The sequence below is a fragment of the Andrena cerasifolii genome, chromosome 7 (genome assembly GCF_050908995.1).
Source record: "Andrena cerasifolii isolate SP2316 chromosome 7, iyAndCera1_principal, whole genome shotgun sequence".
Classification (NCBI taxonomy): domain Eukaryota; kingdom Metazoa; phylum Arthropoda; class Insecta; order Hymenoptera; family Andrenidae; genus Andrena; species Andrena cerasifolii.
Genome location: NC_135124.1, coordinates 2,909,163 through 2,933,072, shown reverse-complemented (window position 1 = coordinate 2,933,072; position 23,910 = coordinate 2,909,163). Strand labels below are relative to the sequence as shown.

Genomic DNA, 23,910 nt, shown 5'->3' with positions numbered 1-23,910 from the left:
GGCATCTCACTTTCCGGATTTACGAAATTTGAAGAGAATGTTATACAGAATAGTGAACATTTATAAAGACCTATTACATACTTTAGACAAAGCTTTAAACGATAGTGACCTTGAAACACTTGAACGAATAACACTGCAAGCTCGGAAGGAAGCTGAAGCGTTACAAAAAATAATACTGAAATAAGTTTGAACGAAGAAGAGATTACATCACGATATTATTTAGCATTTAGAGCTTTCACAAAGCGGTCTATGGACACACCACGCATCCCGTGCGTTTCCTGCGTGAAACTCTGTTTTCAAAGAGAGGTTCGTAAGCTTGATGTTTCTAAGAGAACATATAAGGGAAATGTAATGCAAACATTGTTAAGTCATATTGGATACAAAGTTTGTGACGTGCATTTTATTTGCCGATATTGTCACGATAAAATTCGCATCGATTCTATACCACCAAAATGTATACTAAATAAGCTTGATGTACGTTCAGTTCCAGAAATAGCAGTGTTGAACGATTACGAACGAATTCTCATTCAAAGAGCTGAACCGTTTCAAACGATTGTGAGAATGGATACAGTAATGCGTAAAAATATGCCACATAAACATATGTTTCCAAAAGTAAAGGGGAGAACATTTCACCTTCCTTTGCCGTTGGAAGAAAATTGTTAAAAAATCTGTCCTTCAACGGAACCATTAAATCAAAATCATGAATTATACATATTGGTGCGGGGCGTTCCAACGAAATCTAAACTAGTTTGGGAAAAGTTAGTTGACTTGAAGAAAGTATGCAATGCCTTAGTATGGTTGAAAGCCAATAATCCTCTATACTCAGAAATTGTTTTACCACAATCGCACGATTTATTGTTGAGTGCCAAATTACCAGATACAGAATTCCAAGAAGAAGTTGTTGCCAATGATAATAATAACGAATCTATCGAGGACGTTGAAGGTGAAACACTTAATATCGATGAAAACAACAAACGTGCATTATTGACGCAAATGTCACAATCTGATTCATATTATGATCAGTTTACGATTTATCCAATGTATGACAAAAGGGTTAATGAATCTGCTACCGCACTCTATCAAATGCTTAAAGCACATGACATTCCGTTGGGTCATCGTGCTGAACACTTAGATGTGAAGTGTTTCCCAGATTTATATCCTTATGGGGTGAACGGACAGCATGAGGAAAGATTGGTTCGTTTGACTGACCATGAATTCATTAAGTCCAAACTGATGTCCAAGCATTCGCAATTTCGAATGAACATGCAATATATTTTTCATTTATTACACGATACCAATATGCGGCAATTGAACGCTGGAATTTTTCACAAAATGAACGTCGTAAATCCTCGTGAAAAATATACAGCTGTTGGTTTTCTCGAAACGACAGTTTTACAATTTGCGGACAATGTAACTCCAAAAATATTCAACCAATCGGCTTGACCTTGTGCACGGATATTTGTGAACATTTTCTTCACAGAGCTTAGCTATCGGTATATTGATATTGTTTAAATAAATAACTTTTTTTACACAGTTAAGGCAAAATTTCGTCGGAAAAAGTGAACTTTTTTCAAGAGACCGTAATTTGTTTAATTTTGGATCTTTTAAGTTATGAATTTATACGATTTGTGCGTGCACTCATAAACTAAACAAAAATTGTTCGATTTTTAGTTTCAAATGAATACAGTAGACGCTACGTTGCCTGCAGTGGAACAATTGCGTCGCCAACGGACTGGACATAAGCCCGTATAACTCTGTTATTTGCCGCTCTTTTTTATAATACAATTTTTTTTATCTACCTTAAATGCTTTCTTTAAAAAAAAAAATCGGAAAAATGCCTCGATTTTCAGCTAGTTACACCAGACTCCCCCCTTAACTGTGATAAGTAGGTGATTTGGCGCACCTTTATTGAAGTGAATAGAGGCGACACCTACAGAGGCAGCAGCTCATCACTCTGCATCGATCAAAATCCCTCAGTGGAGCCAAGCACTCCGATGATAAGGTTTTCTCTCTCTGCTTCACAATTATGCATCGTGACTCTACAGACGAGTGCAATATTACGCGTTGAATTAATCTTTCCTGGAAAATTCCTTCCTAAAACGTTTTAATTACCAGCTATTATACTTCTCATCTGGATTAATCTTCGGGAGTGCGTGGTATTCGTCGTGACTGTGTGACTAAAGTTTTTTGTAGTTTTATGGAAACAACTGTAAAAATATATTTCTTCTGGCACGAGAATAATGTTTATTTGAATTCGTATTGCATTGTGCGTTGTTGATTTGACTCGAAAGGTACACAACCATAAATACTATATGTATTTGACGCACGTCCTGCAAGGTAAATAAACTACTTTCGTTATGGATACTAAATAACTCTCAGCAATGCGTTATGACCTCTTTAGTTGCTCGAGTTCTGTCTTAATTTCTATCACGTTAACCTTACATTCCAATTTGCAGTAGTGTTAGTACAGCATGCCGATGTGTTGGTAATTGTCTTAAACATATTACAATATAACGTACTGGTGGATTATTGTTTATTCTTTATATAAAATTGTTTTTGTTCCTTATAAAGCTGGATAGAATTTCGGTATTGGGTATAGACATAGATATGTTACAGTACGTATTCATATTCAAAAATTATTTTTACAGGAATGCCATAATACTTTAAGAATCTATAATATTAATGTTTGTGTAGACAAAATTCGAAGAATAAGAAGAAAATTTGTAGGGGGACTTCTTCTGTAATTAATTATTAAAAGAGGAATAAATTATTAATGTAATTGTTATTACACCGCTTATACTGCAACAATTACGTAATTGATATTAGTATAACGTAATTAAGGGGGGGAACCACTGTAAAAAATCGGAAAAATCGATTTTTTCACATTTTCTGATAGACGTGCATTTCAAGAATGATCTCTCCAAAGTTTACGAAGAAATTCGCAAAATTGACGGAGATATGGTATTTTGCGTGAAGCGGTGTCAAGCGCGCGACTGACAAGGGAAGATCCCGAACCCGAAAATTCAAAAAATTCTGAAACTTTGTGGATATGTAGGGAATTTCTTCCTGATTACAACGCATTTTTTTTTGCTGCCCAAAATCACACTAACGGGGTGAAATTAATCCCTGAAGATTCGGCTATTTTTAGATTTTATTTTCTAACTCGCAATCTGTAAGATATAGAAAATAAATTTCAAGACAAAAGTTACTTCTTTTAATTAGATCTATCAAATGGTAAAAGTTTCATCAATTGTTTAAACAATTAGAAAAAAGTTATAAACAAAAATATTAATAATGTTTTCTAAAATTTGTTGTTTCACGTGAAATCTGAACTGGATGTTTAAATAATTATGAAACAGCATAATCCATATTTTTTTCCTTACAATTTGAACATTTGTTGTATTGCGGAAATATGCTCCTCGACAATCGAATAAATTTTGGGTGCCATTGTAACGTACCTGAAGATGCACGACGAGCAATGTTCTTCTAACATTTATAGGAAATAATAAGTGAGTTGGGACAGTACACATTTTTTTTATTTTTCTTGTAAACCTTTGTTGTTACACCATTTCTTCAAACGGTACAATCAAGAAAAACGATGTTTTTAAGAAAGGAGGGGCTATCATTAAAATTGGTTTTCTCAATTTTTCGAAAACGATATCGAATTTTGGAAAACTTTCAACGGTACTACAACGCGGTACAAATCTAGTACATACTAGTACAACAATGATTTTGTAATTTTTCACAAAATGGAGGATAACTTCACACACATTAACTCTTGTTGTGAAAAAGCGAAATCGACTACTTGGCGTCGAGACGCTACCGCGTCTCTAGATATATCGTATATGGTATTTTCAAAATAACAATCAGGAATTACATTAAATATTGGATTTAAAATACGCTGAAACTAATCGTACACGTGAAGATCTTGCTTCGCGTAAAACACATTTCCAAGATCATACAGGATGCCCTGAAGTTCAAGGACTTCTCGGTAAACACCTGCCGTTTTGGGAGTCGTGGCTTCGTTCTTGAGATATTAACAGTTGAACATTAACGGTGTAACTTCCGAGCCGTGCAGTTTAAACTTTAGAGGACCGGGATTTTTTCATTGTAATTGTACAGTTTTTTACTTAAATTTATGAATACTTTAGAATGAAATTTTTTTTATTCTATTTTTGTATTCAAAACGTATTTTTTACAGTAGTATTGCGGACGAAATATAGACTTTGTAAAACGTATTTCTTACATGTATTTTCTATAAACGCAATATAATTTATGCTACAAATTCCAAAGCGAAATACTGTCCAAATTTGGGTTAGCGATTTTGTTTTAAAAAAATTTAAAGTCAGATTCGTAATTCGTCACCTCAGAAACACCGGAGTACTGATTTTTGCTTAAATTCAAGTACGTTTTGTGGTTTTGGCTAGCTTTTGACGATTTTCGACGACTGTGCGGCCCTCTAAAGGTTAAGGGGGGGGGGGCACAGTAACGGTATGAAATGTAAGGTTATTTCCGGGATTTTTTTCAAACAAACATCGCACGCAAATCAATGTATAGCTTCGTATAGTTAATATGTACATATTGAAAGGTAGAAATTTGTTTTTTTTTTCAGGCAAATTCATGAATCTGTATCCGATATACTCACCGTCAAAATATGTGCTGCGTTACTTTGGCGTTGACGGTGACTTACAGGAGGACCTTCAGGACCTGCAAACTCAGAAATTGTTTATACTTAGTGTACGTGAAGGTCTTCACTCGGACTTTAATTTCCCAAAGCAGTAAGGTGCGCCCCCCCCCCCCCAAATTCGAGAAAATCGACTTTGAAAGGGCGTGAGGTCGCCATTTCACGTCTCACTATTGGTACTATTTTTTTTTTTTATTCGTTTGAATATCTACACCTTTCACATGCAAAGTTGATCAAATTCATGTTAATTAACAGATATGTAAACATCTGTTACATGTTTGGGTGTATGGTGTATACCGGTGCTCCGTCTCCCACAAGATGGACATCACTTTCCATTAAAAACACACATCTTATTTTAAATTTTCTGTTGCTTGAAAAATCGTACTTTTTATTGCACATAGTAATTTTTAAATATGGAATATTTACAATAGATTAGATTTTTCGTAAAAAAATAAAACACGTAGAGTAGAAAATGGAACTTGCACACGGGATAGTCGCGAACGGCGGCTAGCATACGCACAAGGCTCGCGTACATCGCGACACGAAAGGCACATACAGGCCGTGAGTTTATTACTCTACGCGGCGTACCTGGATGCGCTTTACAATTAGCCGACTGTCGACTCGTTACTATTCGACGTTTTGCCCTTTTTGCCTCCTTTTATAATCTTTCGCGAAGCTCTTTCTCACAAGCTACCTGCTTTATACAACCACCTAGCCATTAAACATTTTCAATTAGGGAAAAACTTTGCATGTGAAAGGTGTAGATAATACCTACTACGTATTCAAATGAATAAAAAAAAAAAATAGTACCAACAGTGAGACACGAACTGGCGACCTCACGTTTACTAGTCAGGAGCGCTACTTTTTTTTTATCATGATGTTTATTGGCAAAACGGAGTACATTTATGTAGTATTGATGAGTGCAAGAAACATAAGAAAAGAGTTCAATTACCTGGGATGGTTTGCTACGCACTGGCCCACGCTGCTCCTTGCTCATTGCTTTCTATCAAATGTGTATAAGTGAACTCGACATTTTTCAAAGTCGATTTTCTCGAATTTAGGGGGGGGGGGAGTAAGCGCACCTTACTACTTTGGGAAATTAAAGTCCGAATGAAGACCTTCACAAACACTAAATATAAACAATTTCTGAGTTTGCAAGTCCTGAAGGTCCCCTTGTTAGACATATTGTTACTCTGAAGTCAAAAGATAACAATATTTAGAAACTAAAAGCCTGCGTCTATTACAGCAGGTAGCACAGTGCGTTGATGCGTGGACAAAAATTGAAAAATCAGATATTTTGCAGGGTGATATTTATCATCTAATATTTACATCAAGGTGTTCAGGAATCGAGTTTGGTTATAGTTGCTAGGTTACCGTAGTTGTTTACGATGTTATTTATCAGCTTAACCTGGAAACCAATTACTTCAAGCATCACTCGCAATTCATACGCAGCAGAGTTACTTTCTTCTTTTTATTTAGACCTTAAGAATATTTATTAATCTTGGCTCATTTTATTAACCATGGATTCTATACCAGAAGTCATTTAAGAAGGAACCTGTTTCGCGCATGTAGAATGAGCTCATTGTCTCCGAAAAAGCGTTGGTGGGGGTACAGCCTAGCTTCTGCCGACACCAATGAGCGTCAACCTGCGCAGAACCGGTCTAAACTCGTCGGTCGGCAGATTCCTTCTTAAATGACGGGAGTATAGTATTATGGGTATGTGTGCTTCAAAATTATTGTTAGGCTTATTGACCTTACTGATCATTAGAAAACTTCTTAGTCCTGAGAATGAAAATTTTATTTCAACCAACTTTTTAAAAAATACATAACAATGCGAATGCATGATTTTTTTATATTTGGTTCGCCTAACTATATACTTTATGAAAGTGACGCCCTTATCTGCTACTACCTGCGATTATTTGAGAAATAATTTTTTTTAGAAAGAAGTGTGCAGATCAAGAATTCTAATATCTTTGAAAACTGGATTTCTTTAAATCAAAGCAAAAAAAAATTATGGAATTTGTGACCACATTTTGGTAGTTTTAAATATAAAAGAGTGTCTGGAAATGTTTGGCAACGATTTGAGGAAAGCTTATTATATATTTAAAATATATTTTAATGAAAAAATTCTAACTTCAAATACACATGATAAAAATAATTTGATAACAAAAATGTTTCGAACAAAAGTTAGTCAGTATTCAGTTGACAACAAATTGCAAAAGTAAATATTGATAAAAAAACTTTATTCGATAAACAATCAAGATCACCTCAATGTTTTTAATGAAACTGTCTATTTTAGTATATGCCAATCGATGCATCTTTATATTCTTTTTAAAAAAAAGTATTAGAGTATTTAGGTTGAAAACTGATTATTTCAGAAGTTATGAGTTTTGTCCCGAACGACCATATACTTCGGCGCACTGTGCGTAGGGAAAAGTCAATATCGAAGAAGATAACAAAATAGTGGGCCACCGAAAAAAATTCATATTTCATGGAAAAATTGAGCTGTTTCGTCGATAAAAAAAATTGAAGGGTTCTACTTTTTAAATATATTTTGCCGCTTTGAAGTCAGATTAACCGGGTGGCTAAATCACTGTCAACGCCAATGCAACGCATCGCATATTTTGACGAGGAGTATACCGGAAACGTATTCTTGAATTTGCCTGAAAAACAAATTTCTACCCTTCAGTATGTGCATATTAACTATACTAAGCAATACAAACATTGATTTACTTGCATTGTCTGTTTGAAAACAAATCCCAAAAACACCCTTAATTTTCAGACCAGTACAGTAGTCCCCCCTCCCTTAAATAGCTGAAACTGCGCGGCTCGGAGGTTCGACCGCTAATATTAAACTGTTAATATCTCGAGAACGAAGCCTCGGATCTCAAAACGGTAAAGGACTTTTCGGTGTCTTTTTGCATTATGACGTTGCATGTTCCGGGAAATCCCTGACTCTTCAGACACCCTGTATACAAAAATACGTATTCATGAATTACTTTGACAGAAACACTTTGAAAATAAACATGTTAGCCACTGAATGAATTTCAATAATAATCATTTTTGCAGTGGATATAATTTGTTGAATATAATTATCAACCTGATTAAAAATACGGAAGAACAATGGCGAGTTACATAGAAATTTTCTGCGGAATCGCTGTAATATTTTTGGCGCTCTACTACTACTTCACCTCGACCTTCGATTTTTGGAAAATTCGAGGGGTTAATGGGCCACGACCTATTCCTGTATTCGGTAACATAAGGGATCTTATGCTTACAAGAACTTCCGCGGCCGATTTTTTAAGGAAACTTTACGAGGAGTACAGAAACGAGCCAATGGTCGGAATATTCACAAGAAGAACACCTATCCTTGTTCTTCAGGATCCATATCTTATAAAAGACGTTCTGATTCGAGATTTTTCGAAATTTGCTGATCGAGGTTTTCCAGTTCACGAAAAGGTATGTAAACACGTACATTAGTCTGGACCTTAGTTACTCTTGTCGAAAAACAATTTTGAGATTTTTGGCTGGGACACCCCCTAGAATTATGCCACTGGGATGTTTATATGTGGTTGAATTTGTCTTTTTACACTCTGCAACAATATAGAAACAAAATATAAGATCACTCCACACATAAATCATGACCTTTAAATCTAAAAAATTAACCTTTAAAAAACTGTTTTCGTTGTCATTATATTTAACTTGTGAACCAGTACAACTTTCGTCTAAAAAATGTTTTCATATAATTATAAATAACAGATCAAAGGGAAAAGGACACCCGAAATGCACAAATTTTTGTAGATATCTTTCTATATATTTCAATAACAAAGGGTCTAGGAGAAAATCTGACCACTTCACGCGATGCAGCAGACATTTTTCCTCCGGGAAACATCGACAAAAGTGGAAACTCACGTTTTTAGTCCGGGAGCCAGTGAACATTTTTAGTGTCTCATTGCGACGGGATTTTTCTATCATTTTTCGAATTAACCTTATGCTGAAAGTCAGCGGACTGGCACGCCGGTCCAGGGACAGGGCCCGAGGACACGCTCTCGAACATGTCAAGTTTGGGAGCGTCCCCGACTCATCGCGACAAGGCTAAAACTCTCCCCATTAATCAACAACTTAATTCGAAATAAGCAAAAAAATAGTCTGGCAGCACTGCGTGGGGACCTTAGTGGCCTGGCAGACCCCCAAACATGTTAAGAAAAAAAAATCGACTCACTGCGACGAGGCTGAAATTTGGTGGAATAATTGTTTATGTTTTAAAACCAATACAAAAAATAGTCTGGCAGCCTGGGGTGAATCAATGATGGGTGACTGGTTCCTTTTCATAAATAAAATAAAATATATTTAAATTTGTTTTCATTGAAGACAAATACGTAATTCGCCAAGAAACAGGAAGAAGTGCAAAAGTAAGGAAAAAGTTGCAAATAGGCACTCCCACTCTATCGCCCATAACGTCCTTATTTGTGCATGGATTTTGCTCAGATTTGGCTTGTTTTCTTCGTAAATGTGCGCACTCTGCGTAATAAATAAGAAACTGGACGTCACATGATAATTTCTATTACTTCCAGGCTATATAGTGAATTTTCGATTTAAATTTCGGCCCCGAAACTACATTTTTCTTAAGTTTCGTGCGATTCCGCCTAAACTATTGGTCCGATTGGAAATACTGTATAAAAGAATTTTATGCAATTTAATTGCCTTTAATTTAAGAGTCATCGCGATCAAATCGGTCAACTGTAACGCGAGATATGGCCAAAAACGTCGGGTCGTCTTCTTACAAAATTACCAAAATATTCATCGGGCGATATCTCAAAAACGTATCCATAGGATTTCGTCTCATGTTCATTTGAGAGTTTAGGGAACCACCTAACATAAGAATTTCATAGTGGAGTCTCGATCACAAATAATTTTTTCGATTTTGTAAACTAGTGTCGCTGATCACCTCTTGTAACGCATATGGTGTAATAATGTAAATCAGGGTTGACTAACTGGTGGCTCGCGAGCCACCGGGGGCACCTCCTCCTTGCTGCTAGACTGAACGGCTCCCCTCCATACCTACCAGACTCTGACGATCGCAGTCGAAATGAGAAGAAAAGAACGAGAAATCCACTGCGATCGTCAGTGTCTGGTAGGTATGGAGGGGGCCGTTCAGCGTAGCAGCAAAGCGAAGGAGCCACCAGTTAGTCAACCCTGATGTAAATGATCGTATTCAATTCCACCTCCGCATAACATTGAAAACAGTAGAAATTTAATGGAGTATATGATAATTTCTTTTTCCATGTGGCTAACAAAAAATGCATATAGTCATGTACAGTCAAACGTGAAGAGTGAGTCATACTCTTGATTTTACCAGAATTTATAAGCATTTACGATATCGTTACGAGTGCTACATAGTCATTGATAGTACTGATAATTTCCTTCCACACGTTTATCTCATTAAACATGTGTTTTTTAAACCTACTTAGATAAGATCATTTGTTTCTTCAGTACATCGGAATTAAGTATCTGCGTTAGTGATTGTGAGACCAATTATCTCGGAGTTACCCTGTGTACATACAAATTCAAGTTATTCAAGACATAAGGGTACTTGAAGATTTAAATTACATTCGACTAGTAAAATACCCTTGTTTCGCTACGATATAATAATCCCCCCCATAAACATGACTCATGTATGAAAGAAGCTAATTCCCTTTAATTCACGAAAAAAGTTCTCATGCAAAGATTGTGAAATCATCTTTGCTAATTCCAATTGTATTCTCGTTCTCCGTTCGAACACTGATTCCTCTGTCACTTTTTATACTTGACATTCCTTTATTGGCCACAAATCAATTCAGTGCTCAGATTTTCAGCTTCGGTTTTAAGGAATTAGCGGCTGTTGTATAAGAAGAAACTATGAAGTCGACTTAAGACAAAATGTTTCATATCACTAGTGCAGGTTGGCGAATGTGCTATTAATCTATTACCGACTTTGATTCGTTTAAATTAGTCTCTACCAAGTTTTTATTATTTTCCATCGTAAAACGATTTTCATACGACATTTTTAACAGAAGATGTCCCTCTTATAAAAGTTTTCGTGTCAACTACAGGCCTCGCCCGCTAATTCCTTAAAACCGAAGCTGAAAATCTGAGCACTGAATTGATTTGTGGCCAATAAAGGAATGTCAAGTATAAAAAGTGACAGAGGAATCAGTGCTCGAACGGAGAACGAGAATACAATTGGAATTAGCAAAGTTGATTTCACAATCTTTGGGTGAGAATGTTTTTAATGTTTTTCGCGAATTAAAGGTACAATTCGAATTAGCAAAGATGATTTCACATTCTTTGCGTGAGAACTTTTTTCGTGAATTAAAGGGTTAAAGGTACAATTGGAATTAGCAAAGATGATTTCACAATCTTTGCGTGAGAACTTTTTTCGTGAATTAAAGGGAATTAGTTTCTTTCATACATGAGTCATGTTTATGGGGGGGGGGGGATTTCATCACATTTTTCATAATTTGTGAATTATTGTTGTGTTGATCTTATCAAGCTAATGTACCGCCGGTCACTCTCTAGGAAATTTCACCACAAAGAAAACGTATATATGCGAGGAAAGAAATTTATTACTTAATAAATTATAAATAAATTAACAATATTAAGTTAATAAACGTTTCCGCCTTAACGGCTTTCCTCCTGACCGCCACGGCCCCGACCACGACCACGACCTCGGCCACGATACTGTGCGTGGATATTAACGTATGCGAATTTTACATGTTCGTTTACGTTAAACTCAGATATGTTTCTTTTTTTTTAATAAGTTTATTAAATATTTTCTAATTAATCCTACCTTTAACCCTGATTAAATATGTAAAGTATATTATACGTGTGGTAATACGTATTCAGTGGATTAGTGGATTTTGTGTTAAATTCGAGTTTTCAGATATGTAGCAAACATACAAGAAGCAAACAGAGGATTGAAGCTGAATAAAATCGTGTAAACGTATGATTTCTTTTCAATGAATGACAGCCAAGTGACATTTATAAATTATGCTTTCGAGGCGACACCTACTGGCGTCAAATGGAGGAGGAAAACGTGACGTCATAACTCGTAATCCTAAAAGTATCACTTTTATAACTATTAATTCAGAATAAATCTTATCTTTTAGACAAATAGCTTGATACATTAAGTAAAACGACATATGGGTTCGAAAAAAAAATGATTCGCTTAATCATGTAAAAACACCGGCACTATGTCATAAAATAAGATAATAACGCTAAAATAGCTCCGACGACCTTCGCTATCTTTCGTGTATAGAGACATGGTCGCTTAGTGTGCCTACGGGTAGAGGGGAAGGGGGAATTAGCTTCCAGACGCGACCGCGTCTGTTGATTAAAAGGAATTAATTTTATATCTATTTATTTTAAGTAATTTTTTTTCATTTCTGTACAGTAAATTTTATATAACAAACATTTATATATGTATATGCTCGTTCACACCTACTATTAAAAAATTAAGACGCCCGAATTCAATGTACACTTAGTATGACATGTTACAAAAAGATTTGTTACCAGATAGAGATTTGACGCTTTAAGGGGGGTCACTCAGGTGAAAACGAACTACCAGTTATTTTACAGATAAAAATTTGAAAATATGTATTTCCATATTATTCGTTGCGCTGCAATGAATTATGTAAGAGTCGATACAGTGACAATTTACGCATACCCTTATCCCTGTAGTATTGTATAAAAAGACTACAGAAAAAATTTCAGCTCGGAAACTTCATTTTTGTCAGAGTTATAAAGTTTTTTGTTTTGGCGTAGTAACTAAAACGCTCCTGCTCCGTACGTTGGACCTTCTTCTTCTTGCGATGCCTGTTCTCTTCGTGATTGTGCAGTTCGAATCATTTTTCTTACACGTTCGAATCTTGCTGAGGTTTTATCCTTATACCTGAGTACTCGTTTTTTGTGACGGTGTTGAACAATTTTCAATGATTATTCGCTCATTTGCATTTGCTTGTCCTTTAATGAATGTAATATTGTTTTAGCCAATCCTTCATTATATTCGGTCACAGCTTCTGGGTCTGCAGCTTCTACAAGATATTTGGAAGAAAAAATATCCTTTGGGCACTTACGCCATATCATGCTATGCAAACTTTCATTAGGGTTCTGTGTAAGGCATTGTGCACAATGGCGGAGCAAATTTTCATCACCTTAACCTATTATAAATTGGTAATATGTTATCCAAAAAAATTTCCCTGATAGGTGTTCCTATTTTCTTGTCACGAGAACCAGATTTTCTTTCTTTTGCAATTGTTGATTAGTAGAAACTGTGAGAGCGGGAGACTGGTGGGACAATAACTTCAGAACACTTTATCTCAAATATTAATGTAATAGCAAAATAATGATAAAATAATACAGAAATGGCATGCGGATCGTCACTCAGCATGTTCGACCATAAACCATACACATTCACACCATCCATACTACGCTCGGCTACATTCACTCCACCTTTTCACCCATAGGTGTCTCTCGCATCAGGCCCAATCACAATATAACAACCACGCATACTCTCACACACACCTCACGCATTCCCCCTTATTTTATTGTTTTTCAGTCCTCAAAATCTTTTTAACATCTCTTAATAACCTTGCGCTACTCAGAGGCTTTGTTAAACAATCCGCCGTCATGTCAACACTTGGTACATGTGATATCTTTAGGTTTTCGTTCGTCACAGCTTCTCTAATATAACAACATTTTCTGTTTAGCAACTTGGACTTTGTTTTAAAACTTCCACCATTTACTAGTCTCACCGCATTTAAATTGTCACACTTTATGAATTTCTTTATTCCGTTTGCTAACCCAATCTCTTTTAGCAAATCATTACATCATTTCACTTATTTCACTCCCTCTAACAATGCTTCAAATTCCCTTTCTGTAGATGATAACCCCACTGTTGCTTGCCCTGATAGCCAGATCTGGGCAGCAGAATCTGACATAAGAACCGTAGTCGTCTGTGTCCGCAGATGGCTACGTTCTGAGGTGCCTGATGTCAGTGCCTGATGTCAGATCGGCAGCAGATCCGCAGCAGATTCTGCCGTCTGCTACGGTTCTGACGTCAGACTCTGCGCTCTCATGCCAGAGCTAGATCCTGCTACCAATCTGATGTCAGATTGGAGACAGATGGTTATCAGAGTGCTTCTTACTCCTCCAATGTATTAAATCTTAATTTCTGTATACCAACAATCCGGTGAAGAATTTTGCGTCTTGTGTGCTATCCCACGATGCGTCAGTTTCACATTTAATTTGTTTGGTACAATTCTTATGTCCAAATACCAGACGATAGTCGATGGTCCCCTTCAAATATCTTAATATCCTCTTCAAACCAGCCATATGCATCATTTTTGGATTTTTGTTAAATTTGGATAAGCAACTCACTGCGATTAATATGTCTGGCCTAGCATATACACTAAAGTACATTAGCCCCCCCCCCCCATCATCTCTTGGTACTCCTCTATATTGCATATTCGACTAGTTTCATTATTGTCCATTTTTACATTAACTTCCATCGGCGATGTAGCTATGTAGCAATCTTGCATTCCATACAATTCCAGCAGTTTTTCAATATAGTCCTTCAACTTCAACATCACCGACGAAGTATAGGATAGACTTATCACCTTATGGGACTTCGTGTCACCACCTCAACTGTGTTACCGACCCATAACTTGAGGACTGAATTCAGCGGTTTCTGTGCATGAATAGGGTCCAACTCCGGAACTACTCTGCAATATGTTGAAATGCTGAAAGGTGTGTGCGTGCTTGTATACGTGTGACTTGTTTAGAGTGAGAGTTTGACATAGAGGATTGTTGTGGCCAAAATGTCGCCTTTATACTTGGAGGGTGTAATTCTCCGGCGACACAATGTCACACTCTGTGCGGTTTTTTACGCCACACGAGTTCACTAGATGATGGTGATTGCAGTGTGATAGGTTTAATGAAATCAAACACAGACACTACAGCGCGTAATAATTAACAATAACGATATATTTTAACCACTACTGATTGAAATAAGTAAAGGACAAGGTTGAGTTATAATTGTAATACTACGCGATTGTAATGTCTCAGAAAGCTGTATGCTGTTCTTTCGATGCTAACAGTAAGAAGGTTTTGTTTGATCTGATTTACAAAGTGTTCTCTCTGGCGCTACGAAGACCACGAAACACTTGCGGGGGTGGGACTTAACTAGGAGGTGGTCTAAACTATTGCCCATTGGTTGAAACTGATGTAGCTGGAACGACGAAAAATGACTGGAAAGGGAAAGTGTGATTTCGACGAAACCGAACCGATCAGCGCGACGTCGTGTCGTCTGCTTATTGTTGGTAAAGTCTGGAGAAGCGTAATCTCGACTCGGTCTAAGAGCCCCTATTCCACTACGCCGGTCGTAAATTCTTAGTCCCAAAGTGTTAGGACCCGACTGACAGACCAAGTGTCTGCCACGTGCGAACTGACAAAGCATAGAACACAATACGATGCGCTTGGAGTTTTGAAAATAACATCGTATCGCTCAACATGGATAGAGGGCAGGCTTTCGGTACGCTACGCTTTGGCTCGGTTTGTCAACGACTCACATGGATTTCTCTCCCAATGTATAATGTATAATGCCGGACAAAAGTATGTGGACACTTTTAAAAGAGAATAACTTTTTTAAAATTAGTCCAAATGACGGGTTTTATTTTTAGAAGCTAGAATGATTAGTTTGCTAGTTGACAAGTTCCGGCGTTTTGAAAAATTCGCAATTGGTTGGAATAGCGAAGAACATTGTGAAGGTCGCTTTTTCAACTTTTTTATCTGTGCCTGCAATGAAAATTTAAAAATCCCGTTTGTAGATTTAAGTAAGTTGTATACATGCTGAAAATTTCATTGAAATCGGTTAACGTAGCTATGAGCTGCAAATAGTTAAAAGTGGTGGAAATCACATTTTTCGACCTATAACGGTAATAAACCTAAAGATTTTACATATTTCGATGCTTGTCGCTTGTTTCTACATCCACCAATTTCGGTGAAATTTTCAGCATGTATACAACTTACTGAAATCTACAAACTGGATTTTTACATTTTTATTACAGGCTCAAGAAAAAAAAGTTGAAATAGCGACCTTCACTATTTTCTTCGCTATTCCGACCAATTGCAATTTTTATCAAAACGCCGAAACCCGTCGCCCAGTAAACTAATCCTTCTAACTTCTCAAAAAAACGGAAGTCGTTTGGACCTACTTTAAAAAAGTTATTCGGTTTTAAAAGAGCATACTTCTGTCCGGCATTGTATCTATAGGTTTACCCAAAAAACGAGAAATAAAGCAGTGGAATAGATTAAAAATACGATAGAAAAAGCTCTTAAATGACGTTAAATAATAAATTAATTTCACTTCGACCGTAATATGACTCTAAAGAAATAACGTCAAATAACCACTATGAGTAGTTAACATGACATTATACATTTTTAGAAATATATCAAAAAGAAAAAAATATTGCAGATAAAAAAGTGAACAATGTCTCATAATCATAGATCGTCGACTAGTAATAATACCACTTTAACACCAATAAATTATTTTCCGGAATAATCGTAGATGGAACCATTGTCTCCACATTTGTTCAATTTGGAGGCAGAAAGATGGAGGCCACTAAGAACGAGACTGTCGCCAGTATTTACATCTGGCAAACTGAAGGAAATGTTCCCTCTTATATTGGAATGTTCAGAACATTTGGAAGAATATTTGGAGAAATTGGTAGCAAAAGGGGAGCCCGTGGAATGCCGGGAATTAACAGCAAAGTATACAACAGACGTAATAGGTAGCTGTGCTTTCGGGATCGAAACGAACGCACTGTCCGATAAAGAAAGCGAATTCCGTCGGATGGGCAGAATGGTGTTTGCCGTTAACTTCTACCAAATATTACGATTCAGAATTAGACAGGCTATGCCATGGCTCTATAATCTGCTTGGTTACGTGCTACCGCCAACTGAAATTACAACGTTCTTCACCAAAGTCATCGTGGATACTATGAAGTATAGGAACGAGAATAACATCGTCAGGCCCGACTTTGTCAATATGCTTCTCGAGCTCAAAAAACACCCGGATAAATTGGAGAATATTAGTAAGTGCGTGAAATTTCTAGAATTTTAATTAGATGTCACGGCCACAGACATTGGGATATATGGAATAGCCCAAATGTAATGGAGAATAGAATTTAGAAGACCTTATGTTATAAATCGTAATCCATAACTGACTGGAGTACCAAATGTTGGTCTTGTGAAAGAGTTACAATTGGACAGCAAGTGATAAAAGATGGATCTAGATTAGACTGAAACAGAGACTGAATTGTTGTAGGATTGAGATTGAACTATTGTCAGATCGAGAATGGGTTGATACTGACGTTGCCTAACCGATGTGGAGGTATATAAAGGGTTTTTGGGGTAGAGGTGTGGGTAACAGGTCTGGGCAAAGATTTAAGAATCTACATATTTATGTACATTTAGTAATGGAGAATGTATAATCGTATTTTACAGAACTAACGGATACTTTACTCACTGCGCAAGCGTTTGTATTTTTCGTTGCTGGTTTTGAGACGTCTTCAACAACCATGAGCAACGTTCTTTACGAATTAGCTCTACATCCTGAAGTACAGGATAAATTGCGACAAGAAATCAGGGAACATTGTGCCAAGAACAATGGTGAACTAAAATACGAGCAAGTAAAGGATATGACGTATTTGGATCTAGTATTTCGAGGTGCGTATGCAATTTTCAAGTGGTAAATAAAATTTTACTTAACTTCAAACATATACACTTGTTTTGAAATAAACTACTTACATTAGTGATATCCGCGCGAAACTTGAGCTTGAATGAGTTTATGCATAACAGCCCTGCTGGAGCTGCCAGTTAGAACCGCATTAAAAATTTTAAATCCGGATTGATGCGGTTTTCTTCCCGTAAATTCCAGATTGAACCCGATGAAATATTTTCTATCGGTTTCAAACCGGATATGCATGTAAAAATCTTGACGGTATGCATCCCGTGAATTATTTGCTCTGCCAATCCGGATCGCGACGGACTCGAAAGAGCTTGTGGCATTTCCAGATTGAATCCGTAAGATTTTTGATCCGCAATTTCAGATACGAAACTTCCGGGTTTATACAAATGGCAATTCCTGATAGAAATTGATAAATTTCGCACATGCAAATCCTGTTTCATCCATCGATCTGGATATCCGCATTGAACCGGATTCGTTTTTGAACTGGCACAAATCACTGCTTGAAAATCCAGGTAGTACCGCATTGAACCAGATAGATCCAGTTCAAAATTCAACGCGGTTCTAACTGGCTGTTCCAGCAGGGAGTTGCAACTGTTTAATTTAGAAAAATTAAATGCGATCTAAGAATACTATGAGGCAGTAAGAGCAACAACGGACTAACCCGCATTGAAAAATTTTTTTTCCCTATTTTTTATGATTAGTAGAGCCTATTGGAATTAGAGCTGTACGAGTACTTGAATATTCGGGGAGCTTGAAATCCGAACCAATCCGGGACTCGGTTTCCAAGCCGAGCCGGGTACCCGAAAGAACCGAGCGGCTCGGACAGAACCAAGTACTTGAATTTTTTTCAAGCGGCCCGAAAGAAACCGGGCGGATTGGATGGAACCGAACGGATTGAATTTTTCCAAGCGGCCCGAAAGAAACCGGGCGGATTGGATGGAACCGAGCGGACCGTTCGTTTCTTTCCAAGCCACCCGGTTTCTTAGAGCCCGCCCGCTTACTTTCCAAGCCGCCCGGTTTCTTTGGGGCCGCTTGGAAAAATTCAATCCGCTCGGTTCCATCCAATCCGCCCGGTTTCTTTCGGGCCGCTTGGAAAAATTCAATCCGCTCGGTTCCATCCAATCTTCTCGGTTTCTTTCGGGCCGCTTGGAAAAATTCAAGTACTTGGTTCTGTCCGAGCCGCTCGGTTTTTTCGGGTACCCGGCTCGGCTCGGTTTTTCAAGCCGAGCCAGGCTCGGCTTGCTTTTTCCGGGTACTTGATCAGCTCTAATTGGAATACATCATTACTACTAACTGAATTTCGAAAAACTGTGGGTTAGTCCGTTGTTGCTCTCACTGCCTCATGTGTACCTATAACCTATAACTGTAAATACTTATGCAGAAACACTAAGGAAATATCCTGCTGGGCCACTTTTAATGAGAAAATCAATGTGCGACTATACTTTCGACGGTACGAAGGTTACGATACCAAAGAAGACGTTTTTGTGGATACCAATATTCGCAATTCAGCGGGATTCTAATGTTTACCCAAATCCAGATGCTTTTATTCCCGAAAGATTCACTGATGACGCTGTTGCGGCTCGACATCCAATGCATTACTTGCCTTTTGGGGACGGTCCAAGGAATTGTATTGGTAGGTGAAAAGAAAATTTTCAAATTCGCAACATCTCCCATAAAATTTATATAACGTGTCAAAATTTTGAATAATTCTAACGATTCTTTCGATTATTATTAAATCACCTGGCTGTTTAAAGCCATTTCCTCACCTATGAATCAGGAAGAGAAGTTCACATTAAATTACAAAATTTACTATTGTTTAAAAATAACGTCGGTATGGGGATGAATGTTTTTTGAAAACTATACTTTTGTACGATTATGTTATTTTCCTGTCGTTAGTGTGAGTAATGTTATTTACATTAAATATGGAAAAATTCTAGGTGCGCGATTTGCAGTTTATCAATCCAAAGTTGGACTAATAAAAATACTGCGTAACCATAACATCGATGTCTGTGAAAAAACTATGATTCCGTACGTAATAGATCCAGCTGCTTTCTTACTGGCACCAAAAGGAGGGATATACTTGAAGATAACAAAAATGGAGAATTAGAACAAACATCATACGAAACAATATTGAATATCGATATTAATTATGGATGAAATAATTTATATACTTATATTTTACGTCTTCGTTAAATACTATATATGAGGCTCATCACAGAACTGTTGCGTCGGCATATGAATGAGAGTCACGCAAAGTTGCGTATGCCCATAATATGTATATGTCCGTTTACGCCATATTCAAAATCACCATGGTGATTGCCGTGAACAATCGAAGGCGCGGAGAAACGGACATCGCGTCTCAACTCGGAGACGGGGATCATCATCTCGTTACGTCCTCCCGAGCGCTCACAGGACACGTCGCATGTACATCAGTTTACAATAAAGTTTATTTCTTTACATTCGACGAATTTCTTTTTGCAAGTGACCCCGGCACGTTAACACGCGACGTAACATCTGTATTTCGATAAGTGTGCTCTCATTAATTTAAGGGGAGGTTCCGGTCTAGAGCTCCAAGAAATAGGTGATATTTAGGAATTAATTAAAGGAAAACTACTATATATAATTTAATGGGACTTTTTGCGTTGTATTAAGGATATCTTAAATTATAGAAATATATTTTTTGTTTTATAATTAATCATTGCAGACAGCCTTGGGGAGTCGTTAAAGTCAAGGCGTCAAAAAATTGATCACAATTGGTGGGAGCTGTATCCCTAAAAGTTATTATCCGACTCCACTGAAACTTTTTTTATTTTGAAGAATATACTTCTGGCTAGGGGGCAAACCAGAAAAATTAAAAAATGACATTTTTTAGAAAATAACGACACTTGAAATTTGAAATCACTTTTCCCCTATATTTTTCGTCCTTTCAACGCCTTTGAAAATTATAAATTTTCAATTTTTTGTATTTTTCTGGTTTCTCTCATAGCCAAAAGTATATTCTTCAAAGTAAAAAAAGTACATGTATATATATAAAATTCAAATCAAACACCACTGATAATCACGATTTCTCTGGAACCACTGATCCAATGACTATGAAATTTGGTAGGTAGGTTCCTCTTAGGCCCTAGGTGCTTGCTAAGAAATTTTTTTAAAAAACTCCCTCCCCTTCACCGAAAAACCATATATAATATAATGTATATATAGGTTATGTACGTTATTGCGACAGACCGGAGCGCGGTTCGCGCCTCGACCGCGGGGCGGCGCCACAAGCGTCGCGAGCGTACTCGCGGGCGAAAATTCGACGGGACCAAGGTATTAAGGCCGCTGCGAACGGAATCGAGAACTCTCGTAGCACCGATCGCTTATCCCAGTTACTTTGAAATGTTTACATTTATTATGTTTTCCTTCGGTTTTTTTTCTGTTTAAGAGAAAAGAAAGTTTTTGTTTTCGCTTACCCTAGTTACTTTTAAATTTTTATATTTATTGTTATTGCAGTTTTCCTTCTGTTTCCGTTCTCTGCTATAAGAGAGCAGAAAGTTTTTAATCTATATATATAAAAGAAGAAAAGTCCTGACTGACTGACTCATCAACAAACGCCCAGGTCAAACAGTTTAACCTAGGAACGTAAAATTTGGTACATTGGTTTTATGACGTAGGCGTCCAGTAAGGAAGGATTTTTAGAAATTCCGTCCCCAAAGGGGTGAAAAGGGTTAAAATGTATTTTCTCGGATTCCTTAATATCTCTTAGGCTCGATTAGATATCAACTTGGTTTTTCAATACAAAGGTTTCCCACGCATATGCCTAAAAAAACCAATTTCAGGATTTTGCCCTAAACAACCCCTAAGGGGGTGGAAAGGGGTAAACTGTGTTTTCACGGACTTCTCAATATATCTTAGGCCCGATTAGATATCAACTTGGTTTCTACTTATAAAGCTTACCCACACAAATGCCTAAAAAACAATTTCAGGATTTTGCCCTAATCAACCCCCAAGGGGGTGATGAAAAGGGGTGAAAGTTATTTTCATGGAATCCTTAATATTTCTTAAGCCCAAAGCGAAGCGCGGGTATATTTTGCTAGTTGCTTATATATTAAATGCATGAAATTAATTTGTCGGCGGGCCTTAACGTATACAGAATAAACGGGGTTCAATTCAGAAAAGCCACAGTTTATTCATGAATTATCCCTACGCGTTTCAGTATCTAATTAGAAGAGGATATCAACACGGGTTACATATGTTCTTGCAAATTGTTAGCATTAACTCCTAAATTTTATTTTGGCGATGCAGTATCTCTTTCTGTGTCCTTTAAGCATGGAAGACATATTATTTTTGTTTTAGAGTGCTTTTTGCTTTTAAAATTAGTACATGTTCCGCATTTTATTGTTGTTCTACTATTTACACACATCTCGCAATCGCGATAGCGTTTTAGACATGATACGATCTACTGGCAATGAATAGATTTGCTCTAGCAGCATAGTGTTCTTTCGTATGACTAAATGACATATTTTTGATAAATATCCTCCTCCTGAGTTCATTATCGTTATTTATTAAACTTGTCAGTTCCGTGAAATTCGACGGTCTCTCCGTACCTGTCAGTTCCGGGCCGTGAGGATCAGTGTAAAAAAATATCGTTTGCGTGCTTTACAATGGAGTAGCGCACAGTTTGCCGTGTCAGGGCTGTCAGTAGATGTCGGTGTAGAACCCCTACCGTTCAGTGAAGCTAAAATTTGGTTGCCAACGATATTTGGGCATTTGGACTGACGGAGTCCTGAAATCACGGAAAGGTGAAAGGGACAACCTTTTTTTATTACCGTGAAAGGTTCTTGGGTCAAAGCTCTCGCACCACGCGCTTCGGGGGTCCTAGACCCTAGAGTCATAAAGACAAGGACAGCAATAGGCCACTCACAAGGAGAGTATTTTAGGTGTCCGCCTCCGATCATTTTGATTTTTGGATATGTTATAGAGGACCGAAAAATAAGAAATATGTGTTTTTTATTTTTCCCCGTTTTTATATTTGGGGGGTGAAAACTGCGTTCAAAGTTAGGGTTGAAAAATCATTTTTGTGGAATATCTTGAGAACTATTAGAGATAGGGAAATAGTCTCAATGGACGAATTTTGTGTCTTTGAATGCAAAATATGACTGACTCACCAGATTTTCAAAAATCCACAAAAATGATTTTTCAACCTTAACTTTGAACGCAGTTTTCACCCCCCCCCCCCCCCAAATATGAAAACAGGGAAAAATAAAAAACACGTATTTCTTATTTTTCGGTCCTCTATAACATATCCAAAAATCAAAATGATCGGAGGCGGAACCTAAAATACTCTCCTTGTCAGTAATGAAAATGGGAATTTCTATAATTAATATTAGATCTCCATACAAATACCACCAATGGATTGCTGGAGTTTTCGCAATGAAAATTATACCAAACATGATATAATTCTGATCGTTATTAATGATTGTAATAAAAAGAGTTTTGTATTTGAATTTTGCGTGGTAAGGTATAGGGTATGATCGGATGCATGAATTCTGGGTGTTAGGAAAATGGAGCTGGATGTGCGTTTCAACAGAACGTGCAAACTTTAGAGCCTTTTCACACGGCGATACATATATCGCGATACGTGTATGATGCATACCGATTTTCCATTGATCATTATAGCTTCCATAAGAACCGTTCACACGACGATTCTCGTATCGCGATACTGATTTTGTCTACCCCGCAAACGTCGGCCGCGCGATACTTTTTGTCTGAAGTCGATGGATGAAACGTGGAAACGAGCGGACTCTTTCACACGGCGCTGGGCGAAACACGTGTCGCAATAGGTGTCGATCATTTGTTCTTCAATAAAAAATATCTTCTCGTGCCCCACACATTTTTGGACAAAATATTTCTATGAAAGAATGAATGAGATTGAAGCGTTATCTATTTGGATTTTACACAAAAGGTGTAGTAAAAAACGAGCGAAGAGGAAACATTGGGTTCATCCCATAAACAGCATTAGACATGAAAAGGGAAGCGTGTGGATGGGATTGTATACAGGGTGTCCCACTAAGGAGTGGACAGCGCGATATCTCTTAAAGTATTGTCGATAAAAATATAAAAAAAAATAGGGAACTGCATGGTTCGAGGGGGCCCATTTATTAGCGCGAACGAATTTTGTTTTCGATGATTATTTTAAAAGATACGATGGTCAAGTTCGGTTTTTCAAATGGAACTATTTTTTTTGAAGACCTGAGTTGATAGTGCGTTCCAAGACAAATTCAATAAGCTTTAATGTATACACTTTGTTTCCACTGGTTTTTAAGATATTGCGCTTGCAAATTTACTGATTTTCACTGCAAGAAACCCCTCTGGAATAGCAAAAACCGGGGGCGGTCTTACTGCCGCCACGGGTGGCACTGCCTGTTGAAATGGATACTTACCTGCCAAAGGTCTA

The 23,910-nt window shown here is 37.2% G+C and overlaps 1 protein-coding gene across 4 annotated transcripts; it reads left to right on the top strand.

Annotated features, from left to right (window-relative positions):
* The first annotated feature begins 1,969 nt into the window (after positions 1-1,969).
* LOC143371645 (cytochrome P450 6a2-like) lies at positions 1,970-19,930 on the top strand. 4 transcript variants are annotated; one of them, XM_076817070.1, is made up of 6 exons: positions 1,970-2,291; positions 7,754-8,143; positions 16,290-16,815; positions 17,228-17,449; positions 18,853-19,104; positions 19,409-19,930. In XM_076817070.1, the coding sequence occupies exons 2-6, from the start codon at positions 7,808-7,810 to the stop codon at positions 19,576-19,578; spliced, it is 1,506 nt and encodes a 501-aa protein (XP_076673185.1). In that variant the 5' UTR covers positions 1,970-2,291; positions 7,754-7,807; the 3' UTR covers positions 19,579-19,930. The 4 variants fall into 4 exon arrangements, with proteins under 4 accessions (XP_076673185.1, XP_076673184.1, XP_076673186.1 ...); XM_076817069.1 differs by having other exon boundaries at positions 1,970-2,337; XM_076817071.1 differs by lacking the exon at positions 1,970-2,291 and adding an exon at positions 3,911-4,110.
* Positions 19,931-23,910: the final 3,980 nt, after the last annotated feature.